Source organism: Myotis daubentonii, chromosome 1 (assembly GCF_963259705.1).
Source record: "Myotis daubentonii chromosome 1, mMyoDau2.1, whole genome shotgun sequence".
Lineage (NCBI taxonomy): Eukaryota > Metazoa > Chordata > Mammalia > Chiroptera > Vespertilionidae > Myotis > Myotis daubentonii.
The window spans coordinates 59,390,562-59,407,142 of NC_081840.1; the positions used below are offsets into that span (position 1 = coordinate 59,390,562).

Here is a 16,581-nt window from a genome sequence, read left to right on the forward strand (position 1 = left end):
GCCGGACCCCAGCAGCAAGCTAACCTACTGGTTGGAGCATCTACTCCCTGGTGGTCAGTACACATCATAGCTACTGGTCGACCGGTCGACTTTCTGCCACCTGGTGGTCAGTGCATGTCATAGCAAGCAGTTGAGCAGCCTTAGCATATCATTAGCATATTACGCTTTGATTGGTTGAACGGTCAACTGGACAACCAGACACTTAGCATGTTAGGCTTTTATTATATAGGACTAGAGGCCCGGTGAACAAAAATTTGTGCACTTGGAGGTGAGGGGGAGCCCCTCTGCCCGGCCTGTGCCCTCTCGCAGTCTGGGACCCCTCAGGGGATGACCACCTGCTGGCTTAGGCCTGCTTCCAGGTGGCAGAGGGCAGGCCCAAACCCTAGGTGCAGCCCCTGGTAGGGCTCAGAGCAGGGCTGATTGGGGAGTTGGGGCACCATCCCCTGTCATGCACAGAGCAGGGTGGACCGGGAGGTTGCGATGCCACCCTCAGTCACGCTCAGGGTAGGGCCGATTGGGGGATTGGGGCACCGCCCCCTGTCACACTCAAGGCAGGGTCGATGGGGAAGTTGCGGCGCCACCCCCTGTCACACACAGAGCAGGGCCAATCAGGGGGGTTGGGGCTCCGTACCCTGTCATGCACAGAGCAGGGTCGATCAGGGGGTTGGGGAGCTCCCCCTGTCACACACAGAGCAGGGCCCATCAGGGGGTTGAGGAGCTCCCCCCTGTCACTCACAGAGTAGGGCCGATAGGGGAGTTGGGGCACCGCCCCCTGTCACACACAGAGCAGGGCGGATCAGGGGGTTGGGGTGCCACACCCTGTCACACTCAGGGCAGGGCCGATGGGGAGGTGATGGCTCTACCCCGTCACACACAGAGCAGGGCCCGTGGGGGGCGGTTGGGCAGCCGCCCTCTATCACCCACAGAGCAGGGCTGATCAGGGGGTTGGGGCGCCGCCACTCTCATACTCAGGGCAGGGCCGATGGGGAGGTTATGGCTCTACCCCGTCAAACACAGAGCAGGGCCCTTGGGGGGGAGGGGACGTTGGGGTGCCACACCCTGTCACACACAGAGCAGGGCCAATCAGGGGGGTGGGGCGCCGCACCTTGTCACACACAGAGCCACAGGGTGATCAGGGGGTTGGGGAGCTCCCCCCTATCAGGCACAGAGCAGGGCTGATCAGGGGGTTGGGGTGCCTTCTCCTGTCCCGAACAGAGCAGGGCAGATAGGGAGGTTGTGGCCCCGCCCACTGTCACACACAGAGCTGCAGGGTGATCAGGGGATTTGGGCGCTGCCCCCTGTCACGCTGATCCTGGTGCTGGGAGGCCTCGCGGCTCCGCTGATCCCAGTGCTGGGAGGCATATTACCCTCTTACTATATAGGATAGAGGCCTGGTGCACGGGTTGGGGCCGGTTGGTTTGCCCTGAAGGGTTTCCTGGATCATGGTGGGGGTCCCCACTGGGGTGCCTGGCCAGCCTGGATGAGGGGATGATGGCTATTTGCAGCTGGTCACACACCCTTCAGGGTGGAGGTCCCCACGGGGGTGCCTGGCCAGTCTGGGTGCGGGGCTGAGGGCTGTTTTCAGCCTGGTGGGTGACTGAAGCTCCCAACCGCTCCTTTTTTTCTTTTTTTTTCTTTTTATTCTGGGCCAGCTTTAGCTCTGAGGCTTGGCTCCAGCTCTTAGGCCTCCGCTGCTGAAAGCAGGTATCTGGTTTGTTTGGGTTCTATAATCGAAACACTGTTTAAACTCCGGCTCTGAGATCCCGGCTGGCTGAAAGCAGGTTTCTGGGGTTTTGTTTAGCTTCTATATTTGTAACAATGTTTCAAACTGCCAGCTCAGAGGCCGGCAGCAGCAGGCGGGGAACGTTGGAGTCCTCCGTCACTGAAGCAAGCAAGCCTCATGTTTGCTTCAAGCTGCCTGGCTGCGGGCCACCATCTTGGCTGGCAGTTAATTTGCATATTTCCCTGATTAGCCTATGGGAAGGGTAGTGGAGGTATGGCTAATTACCATGTTTCTCTTTTATTAGATAGGATGTTTACCCTGTGCCTACTTTAGCCTAAGCACTATGCCAGGCATTAGGGATATTAGATGGACACAGTCTTAGTTTTCAGGTAAAATCAAATCAGAAAAAGGAGGCAGACATTAAACAGTTGTGATAGTAATGTTACTGAGATGTCAAATACAAAAGGACCCCTACCTTAGTCTGGGAATAAGGAAGTCAAGGAAGGCTTCCTTGAGGGACATGTGGGCTGAGCCTTCAAAGAGGGGAGGAGTGTTCTGGGCATGTGCAAAGTCACTCAGGCTAGAGTGCAGTGGAGTACAGGTGCTGAGAGGGGAAGAGGACAAGGTACACAGGCCTTGGATCCTGCAGGGCTCTCCAGGTGGTGATGAGGACTTTATTTTATTCCAATGAAATGCAAAGCTTTTGAAAGGTGCTAAGTAGGGGAATTGCCTGATCAGATTTAAATTTCTAAACCATCATTCTAACCACTATTTGAAGAATGATTAGGAGAAAGCACAGTGGAGCTCCTGACCCAGATGCCACTACCCAGCTCCCAGCCTCAGTTCTCTTCACTTTTTAGTCATATCATGAGCTTTGCTGGATCCTCCATAACATTTAATTTGTGGCAACTGGTTATATACCACCTGATCACATACTAATCGTTTCCTATTTATCTTTTTCTCTCTTTTTTTCAATTGCAGTTGGCATTCAGTATTATTTTATGTTCGTTTCAGGTGTACAGCATAGTGGTTAGACATTAATATAATTTACGAAGGGATTTTTTTTATCCTCATAACTTTAATTCTTTACTCTCTCTAGTCTTATGTTCTGGATCGTTTTGTATATCAACAAGTATTCAATGAATACTTCCTCAGTAGATTTAAGGCTGGGCTGGCAAGGGTCTTCTAAAATGTGGAAGAAAGAACTGGCAGGACTCCCTTGTGGTTTGTGTTTTCCCAGTAGACATGTAGGAATCTTCTGGGCACAGGGAGGGTTGTACCAAGCCTATATTTTTAGAGTAACCAGTGATGGCCCAGTACAAAATGGTACATGTAGGAGGACCAAGGATTGAGGCTGCCATCACTTTTGTTCTGGAAACAAAATCAGCTATGGTCACTTCCCATCAATCACTTCCAACTAGCTTTCTCCACACAAAAACTGAATCCATGGCCTGTGCTTCACATACATAAGCTGTCCTCTTTTCCCCAGTCCTACTCTAAAGACTCAATTGTGAAGTTCATATATTTCTCAATAGCTAGAGGTTGCAGGGCACACCTATAGGCTTATTTATCTCCTAAGTTTAGAAGATTGCTCTAAACCCAATGTCCTTCAATTAGAACAGGGGTCCTCAAACTACGGCCCAAGGACCACATGCAAATACAAATATTGTATTTGTTCCCCCCCTTTTTTTTTTTTACTTCAAAATAAGATATGTGCAGTGTGCATAAGAATTTGTTCATAGTTTTTTTTTAAGCTATAGTCCGGCCCTCCAGCGGTCTGAGGGACAGTGAACTGGCCCCCTATTTAAAAAGTTTGAGGACCGCTGAATTAGAATGTTGCTGCAGTCAGAATGTTTCCCTGATTTTAGTTAAAGAGATAAAGTAATAGAGAACAAAGAAAATAAGAACCAGAGAAAGCTTACTTTAATGGTCAATAGTTTGCCAAGTTCATACCTTTGCAGCCAGCCGACACTCCATCACCCTGATGTTGAAATGGGAGGTTGCTGCCTTATTCATTTCCACACAACTGTTGGCAATCACAAACACTGCTCCACTGGGGAGTTTCACATCAGTTGCCCTCAGAGGGCTAAATTCTATCAACTTGGCCTATTGGAAGAAAATTTCAGAAAATGTTTAACCATTTATGCACTTATTTATCTCAGTAAATTTTTTCCTAAAAATGCATTTACCATTCAAGTATTATTTGTTGACTTCCAGTTACTGTACTAGGCATAGAAGATACAACAGTGAATAAGACAGACACTGTCCCTGCCCTCATAGAGCTTCCAACCTAGTGGGAAAGGCAGTCAAGTAGACAAGTACACTTCCAGGTTGTGTTACAATGGTTGTAAAGGTCAGGGTGCTATACAGACACATACTTAAAACACCTGATCAGATATAGCCTAGAGCGGGCTCACTTGAAAAAAGGGAAATCTAAACTAAGTCTTAGAGGATGAGCAAGAGTAGGACAGGCAGATGATGTCTTTACCCAAATAGGATGTCAAGGTGCAGGAAAAGCATAAGCAAGCTCAGAGGTGGAAAAACACCCTGAGGTGTTCATAGAGCTTCGGAAACTGAAAATTAGCTGAAGCTTAGAGTTTGAAGGGGGAGGCATGGTGAAAGGGTAGATACGAGGGGTAAAGCAGGAGTCAGATTGTAAAGTGCTTTGCAAGCCCAAAGAATTGGGACTTTTTTCAGATCTACATCTAACTTACATTAACATCAGGACTCGTGCCATCATGTCTGCTTGTCAGGTCTCATCCAAAACACCCAGAGTATTTTCTTAGCATTAAACCAAATTTCCTCATGCCTCATGTATTTGGCTTAGGGGAATCAGCAACAAATATTCTTAATAAGAAAAAATCCAGGTATTCTGGGAAAATAGCCAAGCCTGTAGGAATCTGATGAAAAACTAAGAAAATATTTTAAAGAAATGTCTGCTTCAAATGGATAAAGGACTTAAACATAAGACGGGAAACCATAAAAATACTAGAGGAATCCATAGGCAGCAAAATCTCAGACATATGCAGAAACAATTTCTTCACTGATACAGCTCCTAGGGCAATGGAAACTAAAGAGAAAAATAAACAAATGGGACAACATCAAAATAAAAAGCTTTTGCACAACAAAGGAAACCATCAACAAAACAACAAGAAAGCCCACTGCATGGGAAAACTTATTTGCCAAAGTTATCACCAATAAGGATTTAATCTCCAACATTTACAGGGAACTCATACAACTTAACAAAAGGAAGATAAAAAACCCAATCAAAAAATGGGCAAGGGACCTAAATAGATACTTTTCAAAAGAAGATGTAAGGAAGGCCAAGAGACATGAAAACATGCTCAAAGTCACTAATCATCCAAGAGATACAAATCAAAACAACAATGCAGTACCATCTCACACCTGTCAGAATGGCTATCATAAACAAATCAACAAATGACAAATGCTAGCGAGGATGTGGAGAAAAAGGACCCCTTGTGCACTGCTGGTGGGAATGCAGACTGGTGCAGCCACTGTGGAGAACAGTATGGAGTTTCTTCAAAATACTAAAAATGGAACTCCCATTTGACCCAGTGATCCCACTTCTAGGAATATATCCCAAGAAACTAGAAACACCAATCAGAAAGGATATATGCACCCCTCTATGTTCATAGCGGCACAATCCACCAATAGCTAAGATTTGGAAACAGCCTACGTGCCCATCAGCAGATGGGTGGATTAAAAAACTGTGGCACATCTACACAATGGAATACTACACTGCGGTAAAAAAGAAGGAATTCTTGCCATTTGCAACAGCATGGATGGAACTGGAGAGCATTATGCTAAGCGAAATAAGCCAGTCATAGAAAGATAAATATCACATGATCTCACTCATCTGTGGAATATAATGAACAACATAAACTGATGAACAAAAACAGATCCAGAGACAGAGAAGCATTGATCAGACCATCAAACCTCAGAAGGAAGGAGGGGGTAAGAGGGAGAGATCAACCAAAGGACTTGTATGCATGCATATAAGCCTAACCAATGGACACAGACAACAGGGGGGTGAGGGCATGAGTGGGGGGAGGGGGCATGGGGGACAATGGGGTGATAAGGACACATATGTAATAACTTAATCAATAAATAAAATAAAATAAAATAAAAAGAAACTAAAAAAAAAATGACTGCTTCTACTTTGGAAATGGGCACTTTATGACCAGCAACCCAAAACTTGTGCTCTGTCTAAGGAGTTGATAGCCAGGGGGAAGTGGTATCTAGCTAAGGAATTCATTCCTGGCTTACTGTCAACATTCTTTTCCCCACCGCTGAAACCCCAAAAATGTTGACAGAGAAAAATGATACCAAAGAGTAAATTGTAAAAAGAGGGGTTGTGAATATATGTGGTAAGAAAACTAACATTTGGGTTTAAAACCAACAAGAGATTAGGAAATGCCATGAGATGAAGTGATTTAGGACGAGAGAGGGAAAAGAGATCTCAACAACTAGGGAATTGAGAAATCATCCTAACAATGAATTAGGAGGAAGAAAAAAAACCACCTAAACACAAGAGAAAAACAGACTTGAGGGATGAGCCTGGAAGCTTAAAGGAAAGGTGATCAACATGAAACAGAATAGGTGAACTGGTGGTAGCCTTGAATTACAAAGGAGAGGAGAAAACCATGCTACAATGGAGTCTAATAGAATAGACTGCCCAAAATCGAGCATGCTAGGGATCTCATAACCTTCCTCTCTGTGTGAGCTTTCCCTAGCTGATATTTCCAAATAGCTCAATGCCACCTACAGTTCCTTCTTCTGCAAGAAATGATATGGACTGGTCCATCCCTCCTCCTTCGGTGCCAATATACCGCTCACTCTTGGCGCAGATTTCCGCAAGTTCCACCTGGAAAAATAAAAATTGATTTGCATCATGAGTACAATCATAATCTATTTCTCACTCATTGCTTTTTTAAAAATTGTAATGTATTTCCAAGAGACAGGAATGGAGAGCGGGAGAGAGAAACATCAATGAGAAACACTGATCGGCTGCCTCCTGCAGAGCCCCTACTGGGGATTGAGCCCACAACCCCAGGTATGTGCCCTGACCAGGAATCAAACTGGCAACCTCTCAGTGCATGTGACTATGCTCAATCAACTGAGCCACACCAGCCAGGGCATAGCATTCATTTCTTATTATAGACATGACAGATAGGTTTGAATTCCAGTGCCAACTGTGAGCAATTGATAGTAGTTGCCTGGAGCACTGTGTGCCTGGTATGGGATGGAGATAGTGACTGTGCATTTACTACCGTGTATTTACTACCCTTAAAAGACTCCACAGGGCAAGCACTTTCTCCCATCTTCCTATTTGTTCCATCCCTCTCTAGACTGGTATCATCAAAAATCTCCTATGTGCACTGATTCATTTCTGCCTCAGTGCCCTTTGTCTCCCTACAATGAACTATTCCACAGTCTCCCCACAGCCAAAGTGGGGTCATCTGACTATTTCCCAATCTAAATTAATTCTGTCTCTGTGGCGTTTCCATTAAATGTAAGAATCAGAATTAGTGTCATTTCACTAAACACATCTTCAACCAAGATGAAGAGGCCCAAAATATGAACACATTTCTAGTATATCAAAATATCTGTTTAAGTATCTTCAGTGGCTTCTTATTGATTAAATTTAAACTCCTTAACCTGGCATTTCAAAGTCTTCCAAAAATATACAATCAATGTGTATACTAGTATATGTACCACTCTTTTCCAGTTAGATTTGTCTCCTTGACCATTTCACACATTATGTCTTTCTCTCATATAAATCTTACTGCCATTCAATACCCAGCTTATTGGCTATCTACTATAGGCAAGTCACTGGGCTGGCACTCAAATCTGCCTCCATGAGAGTGTCCCTCAAATATTGTTCCCACTATAGCATCCCCTTTCTCTAAACTCCTACAATGCTTACAATGAGCATACCTATTTACTCACTCTACTATTTTATATTTATTCATTTTCTCTTTCTTCTAAGAATTGATTCAGGCCCTACTTCTCACCTGTTTTGCTGGAAGATCCTCCTAGAGTGGTCATTCTGAAACACTGCTATGATCATCTCTTGCCTGCTTGGTTGCCAATGCCTTCATGCTCAGCCTTCTCAGCATGGGACACAAGGTCTTCAATGATGTATCCCTTGCTCATTTCTCCAGCCCGTTCTCCCACCACTAAACCCATAAACCCTAATTTCAGGCCATCAGGAATACTGAGCAAATGCTGTTCTTCATCATCCCCAGGCTCTCTCGTGTCTCAGTGACTTTTTAAATGTGATTTTCTGTCCTCCTCGCTCAGTATTCCTCTGTCCAGCATCCCCCACTAGCCATCAGGATCAACTCAAGCACCACCCAAATGCACACACACACACACACCACATAACCTCTCTCCTGCACCCTGTAAACCTTATTCTCGTTTATCAAACCAGCTTGAAGTATGGGTGTTCTTATCTCTTGATCCACCAATCTATGAGCCCATGCAGTGCCCAGATCAGAACCCACTTAATATGACTGGATCAAATAGCGTTTATTATTGTTCTTTAATCATGTTAGGTTTCAATCACATCAGTTTGCCCCAAAACACTGTCAGTCCTGTAAGAGACAAATAAAGAAAGTGTTTCTTTTGTATCCCCTACTTCACACAATGCTGACCACATAGTAATTCAGAATAAACATGCTGTTTTCGCTTTCTGAGAAAGCTGCCCAAACACCACCTGACGGATTCTGTGTTATATTCCTTGTTGGTCATGTGGATTCACTAACATTAACTCTGCCTCGTGAAACAAGGTAAATTTGGGATTTTGACATAATGGGCATTGCATGTGGCCAGCTGAATACAAAACCTCTCTGTAACAGGCACATTAAAAATAAATTAATAATCAAAAGGTTAAAACACTTGGATTTTAAAATGTAAAGAAACAACTCCAGTGTAGAAGTTTGCACAGCATTCAATGAGGAATGACCAGACATGAGTTCCCACCTAAGGGTGACCCTGGACCAGTGTGAAAAGTCATCCCCACACAACCACAATGATAGCCACACTTACATACTCCTTATCCCTTTTGTAAGCATTACATCCTTGAGGCTCCAAACAACACTCTGCTTATCCTTATTATACAGATGAGGACAATGGAACTTGGAAATATAACAGAAAATGGAGGAGCCAGCAATTGAATCCCATCTGCCTGACTCCAAAGCCGGTATTCTTTTCACACTGAACTTCAATTACTTCTCCCCACAAATGAAGATAATAGTACCTTTATTTCCACTACCTCAAAGGAATTTAAAATGACAAATGAGGTCACCAAAATTTAAGTATTCTCCCTCTTAAGAGGAAAAAAAACTAAAGCATTAAGAAGTATTTATTCTCACTTTTTTTAAATTTTTGATGTATGGCAATAACTGAATACTTTAATAGAATTAGGAGGTTAATTTTTCAGACTATCTATGTAGGAAGAATTCAGAGGGCCCCAAAGTCCCCAAAATCTCTGTCAAGTCCCCACCACCTGCAGGGCTATACACATCCCTATGGCCTTACTACCTCTCATGGTAAATTCTAACAGAGTTCATGACTGGACAGACAATACCCAGAGTCCTAAGTGTGAGGAAACAAGATGAAAATACGGAAGTTGGAAGAAGAACGATGACTTGTTTTCCAGTCCCCCCAGAATGCATGAGGAATTCAGCAGTAAATACAGAGAAAAGAAACCAATATCCAGTGCTTCCAAATCTTGGTTAAAGCCCAATTAGTTGTGTTACCTTAAATACATTTCTTAATTTTTTCATTCTTAATTTTTTCATAAAAGTTTCCATTTCTTCATGTACTATCCTATATAATAAAAGTCTAATATTCTGTGTCCAGTCGTCCAGTGGTCCGTTCAACCAATCAAAGCATAATATGCTAATGATACATTAAGGCCACTCAAACTCTCGCTATGATGTGCACTGACCACAAGGGGGCAGATGTTCTGACCAGTAGGTTAGCTTGCTGCTGGGGTCCAGCCCATTGGGACTGAGCAAGACGGGCCGGACACTCCCTGGAGCCCTCCCACGGCCCCTCCCTGGCTGGCCAACCTCCTGTGTCTCTCCCTAGCCCCAATCGTGCACCGGTAGGGTCCCTCGGCCTGGCCTACACCCTCTTGCAATCCGGGACCCCTCAGGGGATGTAGGAGAGCTGCCCCTTGGTGGTCAGTGCACTCCCACAGGGGGAGCACCGTTCAGCCAAAAGCTGGGCTCATGGCTGGCAAGCGCAGCAGCAGTGGTGGGAGCCTCCCTAAGCCAGCAATTGGACATCCCCTGAGGGCTCCTGGACTGCAAGAGGGTGCAGGCTGGGCTGAGGGATCCCCCCATCCCGAGTGCACAAATTTTGTGCACCAGGCCTCTAGTTAATAATAATAGTTTTAGTAGGTAAGATTTACTTAGCACTAACTATGAGTCAATTACTATTCTAATTATCTTGCATGAATTATATACTTTGTATAATGACTCTATAAGATAGGCACCACCTCATTTTACAGATGAGAAAACTGAGTGGGTTTATAAGCTGAGACTAGACTAGCAATTCCTAAAGCTCAAATTCAAACTCAAATTGTCTAACTCCAGAACCCATATCCTTAATCATACTATATTACCTCCCATCCATAATATACAAAAAAAAATACCCAATGAATTAAATAGAAATACTTCATAAATAATAAAGCACCATACAATTGTTAGTTTTATTATCTTTACACAATGAACAAGGAAATCACTGATTTGCACAAGTGAGAAGCTAATTCCCCAGCCAAATGTACAAACAGATATAATTATTCTTCAATACAGGGCCATTTTTTAATTTTTTTTATTTTTGGAGGGGTCAAATTATTATTTTTTCTTTTTTAAATAGTTTTTAATTTTTCAATTACAGTTGACATACAATGTTATATTAGTTTCAAGTATACAACATAGTGATTAGACATTTATGTAACTTATGAAGTAATCGTCCCCACAAGCAGGACCATTTTTTAAAGTGTTCAGGGAAAGAGAACTTAAAAGATTCTGATGCCCCTTGGAGAACGAATTCAACAATAGGAAGTAATGGACCCTGGGGCAATGAGAGTGTATGTTCCATTTAAGGCAGCGGTCCTCAACCTGTGAGTCGCAACCCCGTTGGGGGTCGAACGACCCTTTCACAGGGGTTGCCTAAGACCATTGGAAAACACATATATAATTACATATTGTTTTTGTGATTTAATCACTATGCTTTAATTATGTTCAATTTGTAACAATGAAAACACATCCTGCATATCAGATAGTTACATTACGATTCATAACAGTAGCAAAATTACAGTTATGAAGTAGCAATAAAAATAATTTTATGGTTGGGGGTCACCATAACATGAGGAACTGTATTAAAGGGTCGTGGCATTAGGAAGGTTGAGAACCAGTGATTTAAGGCATTTCAGTCTCAATGGGGTAGGGTAGGTCCCTGCTGGCCAAACAAAACATCCTTGTATATAAACTTCAACTGTAGGCCCACAGGCTGGCTTCCCAAGTGGCCCTAGCCCTTCACCCCCATACTAAAAGCAGAAAGGTAAAATCCTAAATGCTTATGAGGTGGAAAGAAACAACAAACAAACGTGTGTGTTGTTTTTATCTCCAATTCTTGCATGCTTCTGAAAATAAGCAAACATCAGAGCGAGGCCCATAGCCTTAAATAGAGATGGCATGACCTGAACCCAGAGAACCATTAATGGAGGAAACTTAACAGCAGTGGATATAAGTGGGAACAGAGAATGCCTGTCATTCTGGGTAAGGTGAGGTAGACAAGTGAGCCTGCCATGTCTTTTCTGTCTTTGGGGACACTGGAAATAGAGTTGTAATTAGGCAGAGCGATTTGCAGAGGCACTAAATCAACACTCCACACAAAATTAAATTATGTAAAATATCAAAAGAGTTCATGAGAATAAGAAGGCGCTGTCAGAACACATTAACAGCCCAGCCAGTGTTGCTCAATGGTTGAGCATGGACCTGTGGACCGGAGGTCACAGTTGATTCACAATCAGGACACATGCCCCAGTAGGAGGCATGCAGGAGGCAGCTGATCAATGAGTCTCTCATCACTGATGTTTCTTTCTCTCTCTCTCTCTCTCTCTCTCTCTCTCTCTTCTCTCTCTCTCTCTCTCTCTCTCTCTCTCTCTCTCTCTCTCTCTTTCTCTCTCTCCTTCTCTCTCTCTCTCTTCCTTCCTCTCTGAAATCCATAAAAATATGTTTTAAAAACAAAACACATTAACAGAAGTATGGACAGAAGCCTATTGAAAGTTAACTTCAAGGACAGACTGAATAAAATTCTAGGATCCAGTTCTATTTAACAGAGGATATCTTCTCTGAGAATCACCCAGTTTTCCTATCTTCCCACCACACACACACACACACACACACACACACACACACACACACACACAACCTGAAAACCCTCAAGCAAGAACAGCAAAGCTCTAACCAAGAAGGGAATCTCTCCCTTTCCCACACATGTATTTTCTTCTGCTCTTATACCTGAGTGCTCCCGAAACCTCAAAACTGCGCACTGGTGACATTTAGCTCTCTCCCTTCCCGCAAATTACTAACGTAGAAGGATCATTAGGAAAGATCATTTGACTGCATGGGAAACTCTTCCAAAATTTGTAGCCAATAAACTCATTTCTATTTTGACTTCTGCCCTCTGGCCAGTTAGGAGAAACCTGGCATTATTCATAAACCTTCTTTTAGAGCTCCTGAAGACAGCTAATGAGGCTGATTTGGTCTTTTGTGTGGTTCTTCTCTTGAAGCAGCCTGGGGAAGAACCAAGAGTCAAGTGGGCTCCAGAATTAAACAGCTTACCCATCTGCTGGCCAGTGGGGCTCTAGTAAGAGGAAAATTACAAAGTTAGATTTAACAGTCACTAAGAAGGGCTAAAGAGTCATGAAAGCATTGCCTACTAAACCTGGATATTTATTTTTTAAAACAGTAATACAAAAAGACTCAAGCTATTAATACAGTAAACGCTATCTTTGTTTAGCAGATTTACGAATGATACTGTTAAAAGTAGGATAATTACCTAGATAGAAAATGTTAATCTCTTCCTATGGTACAGCCTTGCTATTTGGAACACAGACCCTAACCAAGACAGTATCACCCAGCTACTGCTGCCCACCCTAAATGCAAGTCAAGAGAAATGAAGAAAAGGAACGGGCCCATTCACTCGTTCAACAATCATTTAAATACTAGTAGTGTCCTTCAGACAAGTGGACAGTGTCTTCCCTCAAGAAGTTCACGATATTTATATTGTCTTCAGGTCAGCAAGTCTTTCAAAAGGAAGTGTAAAACCGGTGTGTGATTTGCCCTCCAGATCTTCTGTCCCCCCACCTGCTGCCTCAGGAGACAGCCCAGCATAAACTACATCAACAGGCTCCTGTGTACTCTACTTCCCACTGGGCTCTCCCGACAGAGAACTCTGGCAGGGAATGGGTCCAGGTTGGAAGGTTACCTCCCTGCCAAGATCACTTAAGGCCCAAGAACAATAACAACTCAGTTATAACTAGTCCTGGGTTTGTTCTGTATCTACACCTTTGCAAATAGTCCTCATGCAATAAATTGTCCTTTATTACTGAGTGTGTCATCTATTGTCTGCTCTGACCCTGACTGATATAACCTATCTAATAAAAGACAAAAAGGGTAATTAACCATACCTCCGCTACGCTTCCCATTGGCTAATCAGTGCCATATGCAAATTAACTGCCATCCAAGATGGTGGCTAATTTGCATACTGCAGGCAGGGCTGGCCAGTGCCAGACACCATCCGGGCCGGTGCGGCCCTGGGCAGCTGGGCTTAGGCGGCACAATTGCGTCACCTAAGCCCTGCCCCAGAAGGGACCCCCGTGTGCCGCCTAAGCCCCGCTGCCAGCTGGGACCCCATGGCAATCCCAGAGCAGGCAAGTGCGGAGGGCACCCCCCAGGTGGGCTTGCTCCTGGGATGCCATGGCAATCCCAGAGCAGGCAAGTGCAGAGGGCGGCTGCCCCTAGGTGGGCCTGCTACTGGGATCGCCATGGTGATCCCAGAGCAGAAAAGTTCCCCACAGGCAGCACCCAGCAGGGCCTGCCCCCGGTTTCTGAAGTGATCTGGTGATCCATAAGCAGGAAAGCGCAGCCTGCAGGCAGCACCCCACCCTGGCCACAGCTCAAGGGAGAGAAAAACACGCAGTGGAGGCCAGAAGCCTGAGAGATTAACACAGAGAGGCGCCTGCTCCAAGCCTCCATGGTGTGGCTGGTGGCAGGCCCCCAGCAGACAGACAGACAGACACACACACACACACACACACACACACACTCACACACAAACAGTGCCTGCTCCAAGCCTCCAATGCAGCTGAGGGCAGCCCCCCAGCGGACACATATACACACACACACACACACACACACACACACACACATACGCGCACAGGACGCCTGCTCTGAGCCTCTGCTGCCAGACTGTGGCCGTCAGTAGGACATCCACTGAGGGCTCCCGGACTATGGGAAGGGCAGGCTGGGTTGAGGGAACCCCAGGCCCCAGTGCATGAATTTCGTGTACCAGGCCTCTAGTCTTAGATAAGAGAAAATGTTAATGGCTCCCCTGACTTTTCCTTGCCTCAAATATTTTTTTCCCCTGCAGTTCTTTTCCACCCTAACTTTTAAAATGCCTGGGTTTTTACCTGGGGGTATTTTCAAATTCTTCCCCAAATTGGCAAACCTATTAGGTAGAGCCCAGGCAGGTCGGAGAAACTCTTCATGAAACAGCAGTAAGTTAAGCCTAGAGGAGACTGGATTTAGACTTGCTTTGTTTGGTAATATGGCTGATGACCAAGCTCTAACTCGCAGACATTTTGGAGCATTCTAAGGTTAAAAAAAAATCAGATGCTTTAATTAAAAAAGGAAGAAGAAGGAGGCTATTATTTCTTCTTCACATCCCTAACACAAAGAGCAGGCACTCAGAGATCAGTAACTTTGCTTTTTCACTTCAAAGAAAAGTTGCCTGAGGACAATGACAGCCTGTTCCCTAAATGAGCACAGCAGATACAACTGACCCTATGGCTCAGGCCGAAGAAAAGTTCCAGTAAGTAATGCAGGAAAGAAAAAAGAAGTAGCTTAAAAGTTTAAAAAATCAGAAACTACAAAGAAACAACCGTGAAGAGGATTCTCAAAAGTAAATGTAAAAACAACTCCTAAAATGTTGAATCATCAAAGAGTTTGCATTAAGCACTCACAAATGCGTATCAGAGAAAACAAGGACAAGAGTGGACTCCTCCACCTGTATACATGGGAGAGAGCATAACGGAATGGGCCTGCAGAAGGCTAGTAGTTGGCACATGTGGGTCTAAAAATATCTGAGGTGCTCAGTGAGGTCAGAAGCACAGTTTTGGGGTCAGCTCCCTCCAAACTCTAAGGAGAGGAACAAAGACCACTTCCCTAACCTAATTAACCTACAGTCTGAGTCACGGAAGGAGCCAGATTCTGAAAGGAGGCCTTCAGCAAGGCAGGAACACGCTATTTTATGTGAAACCTTTTGGGGCCCAGGTAAGGGGATCCTGAGAAAATGTCTATGATCAGTTTCTTCTAGAGCGCTGCCTGTTCTGGGTGAGGAGGAGGAACCTTCTTACGTACATGATAACAGCCGACCTTTGGTATTTCTTGTGATAATCCTGGATGTACAGATGTGTGTGGTAAGACTATTAAAATGCTAGCATGAATCTAACGGGTGATAATGAGATGTAAAGAGAGGAAAGAATACAGTACACTCTGCTACTCTAAGTGAGGGCCTCAGACACAGCATTGGTGTCACTTGAAGACTGATTCCAAGTGCGACTCAGGCCCCCACCCCCCAAGACTCGCTCATCAGAATCTGTAGCTTAACCAGAGACCCCAGTGACTTGTGTGCACATTCAATTTGAAGACACTCTTCTCAATGATTTTCTATGCTGAGACTTTCTTAATAGGTTAAGCAGACAGGGAAGAATCAGAAGGGAAGGAAGCTAACAAATGTCAAATGTCTTCTAAGGCCAGACACTATGCAGGGTATTTTATATGTGCTGTCTTATTTAGTCCCCAAAAGAACACTGAAATGTCAGAATTATAATTGCTACTTCGTAGAGAAGGAAACTGAGGTGCCAAAATGTCAGTAAACTAACCTCAGCTGAGACTCAGAGCCAGGTAGGTCTGCCTCCACAGTCCACCAGGCCACCTTGTCCCCCTGCCTCTGGATACAGAGGCTGAGCCTAGACACTGGCCCTGGTGAGCAGAGCAGAATATACACACACTCTTGAACTGAACGTCCCTCTGGTAGAATAAACAATGAAGCTGACCATGAGCCCAAGGATGCAGACATTTGAGTCCTCACAACTTCATTTTGTCCCAGGTTTAAAGAAAAGGAAAACACCCACCTTGCTGGATGGTTTGAAGTTTGAGCGCTCTCCCATTATCCGTCTCCAAATACAATCCCAAATGCCTGCCTCCCAAACAACCACAACCCTGAGTGATCTCAATATAACACCAACATTTGGGTATGATTTCTGCAGCCTCACCATAATAATAGCAGCTAACACATTCAACAGGCACTGTTCTAAGCACTTTTCATGTACTATAAATTTCTAATCCATGAGAAAGGTTTTTATTACTAGATGCATTCTATAATAAAGAAATTGAAGCATAGAGGTCAAGTAAATTGCCCAAGATCATTCTGGGCAGAGGCAGGATTTGAACTCAGTCTTAGCTCCATGCTTTTGACCACAATATTATTCTTTATCCCCAAGGGGAGCAGAATTTGGGGGGGTAGAACGGCTC

At 44.4% G+C, this 16,581-nt stretch overlaps 1 protein-coding gene across 2 annotated transcripts in view; it reads right to left on the minus strand.

Annotated features, from left to right (window-relative positions):
- GALK2 (galactokinase 2) overlaps positions 1-16,581 on the minus strand; it is a 159,960-nt gene that overhangs the window by 56,390 nt on the left and 86,989 nt on the right. For both annotated transcript variants that reach the window (XM_059701948.1, XM_059701940.1), the window contains exons 6-7: positions 6,510-6,608; positions 3,677-3,829 (exon numbers count right to left, since the gene is read on the minus strand). In XM_059701948.1, coding sequence (XP_059557931.1) covers positions 3,677-3,829; positions 6,510-6,608 — 252 coding nt within the window. The remainder of the gene's footprint in view (positions 1-3,676; positions 3,830-6,509; positions 6,609-16,581) is intronic.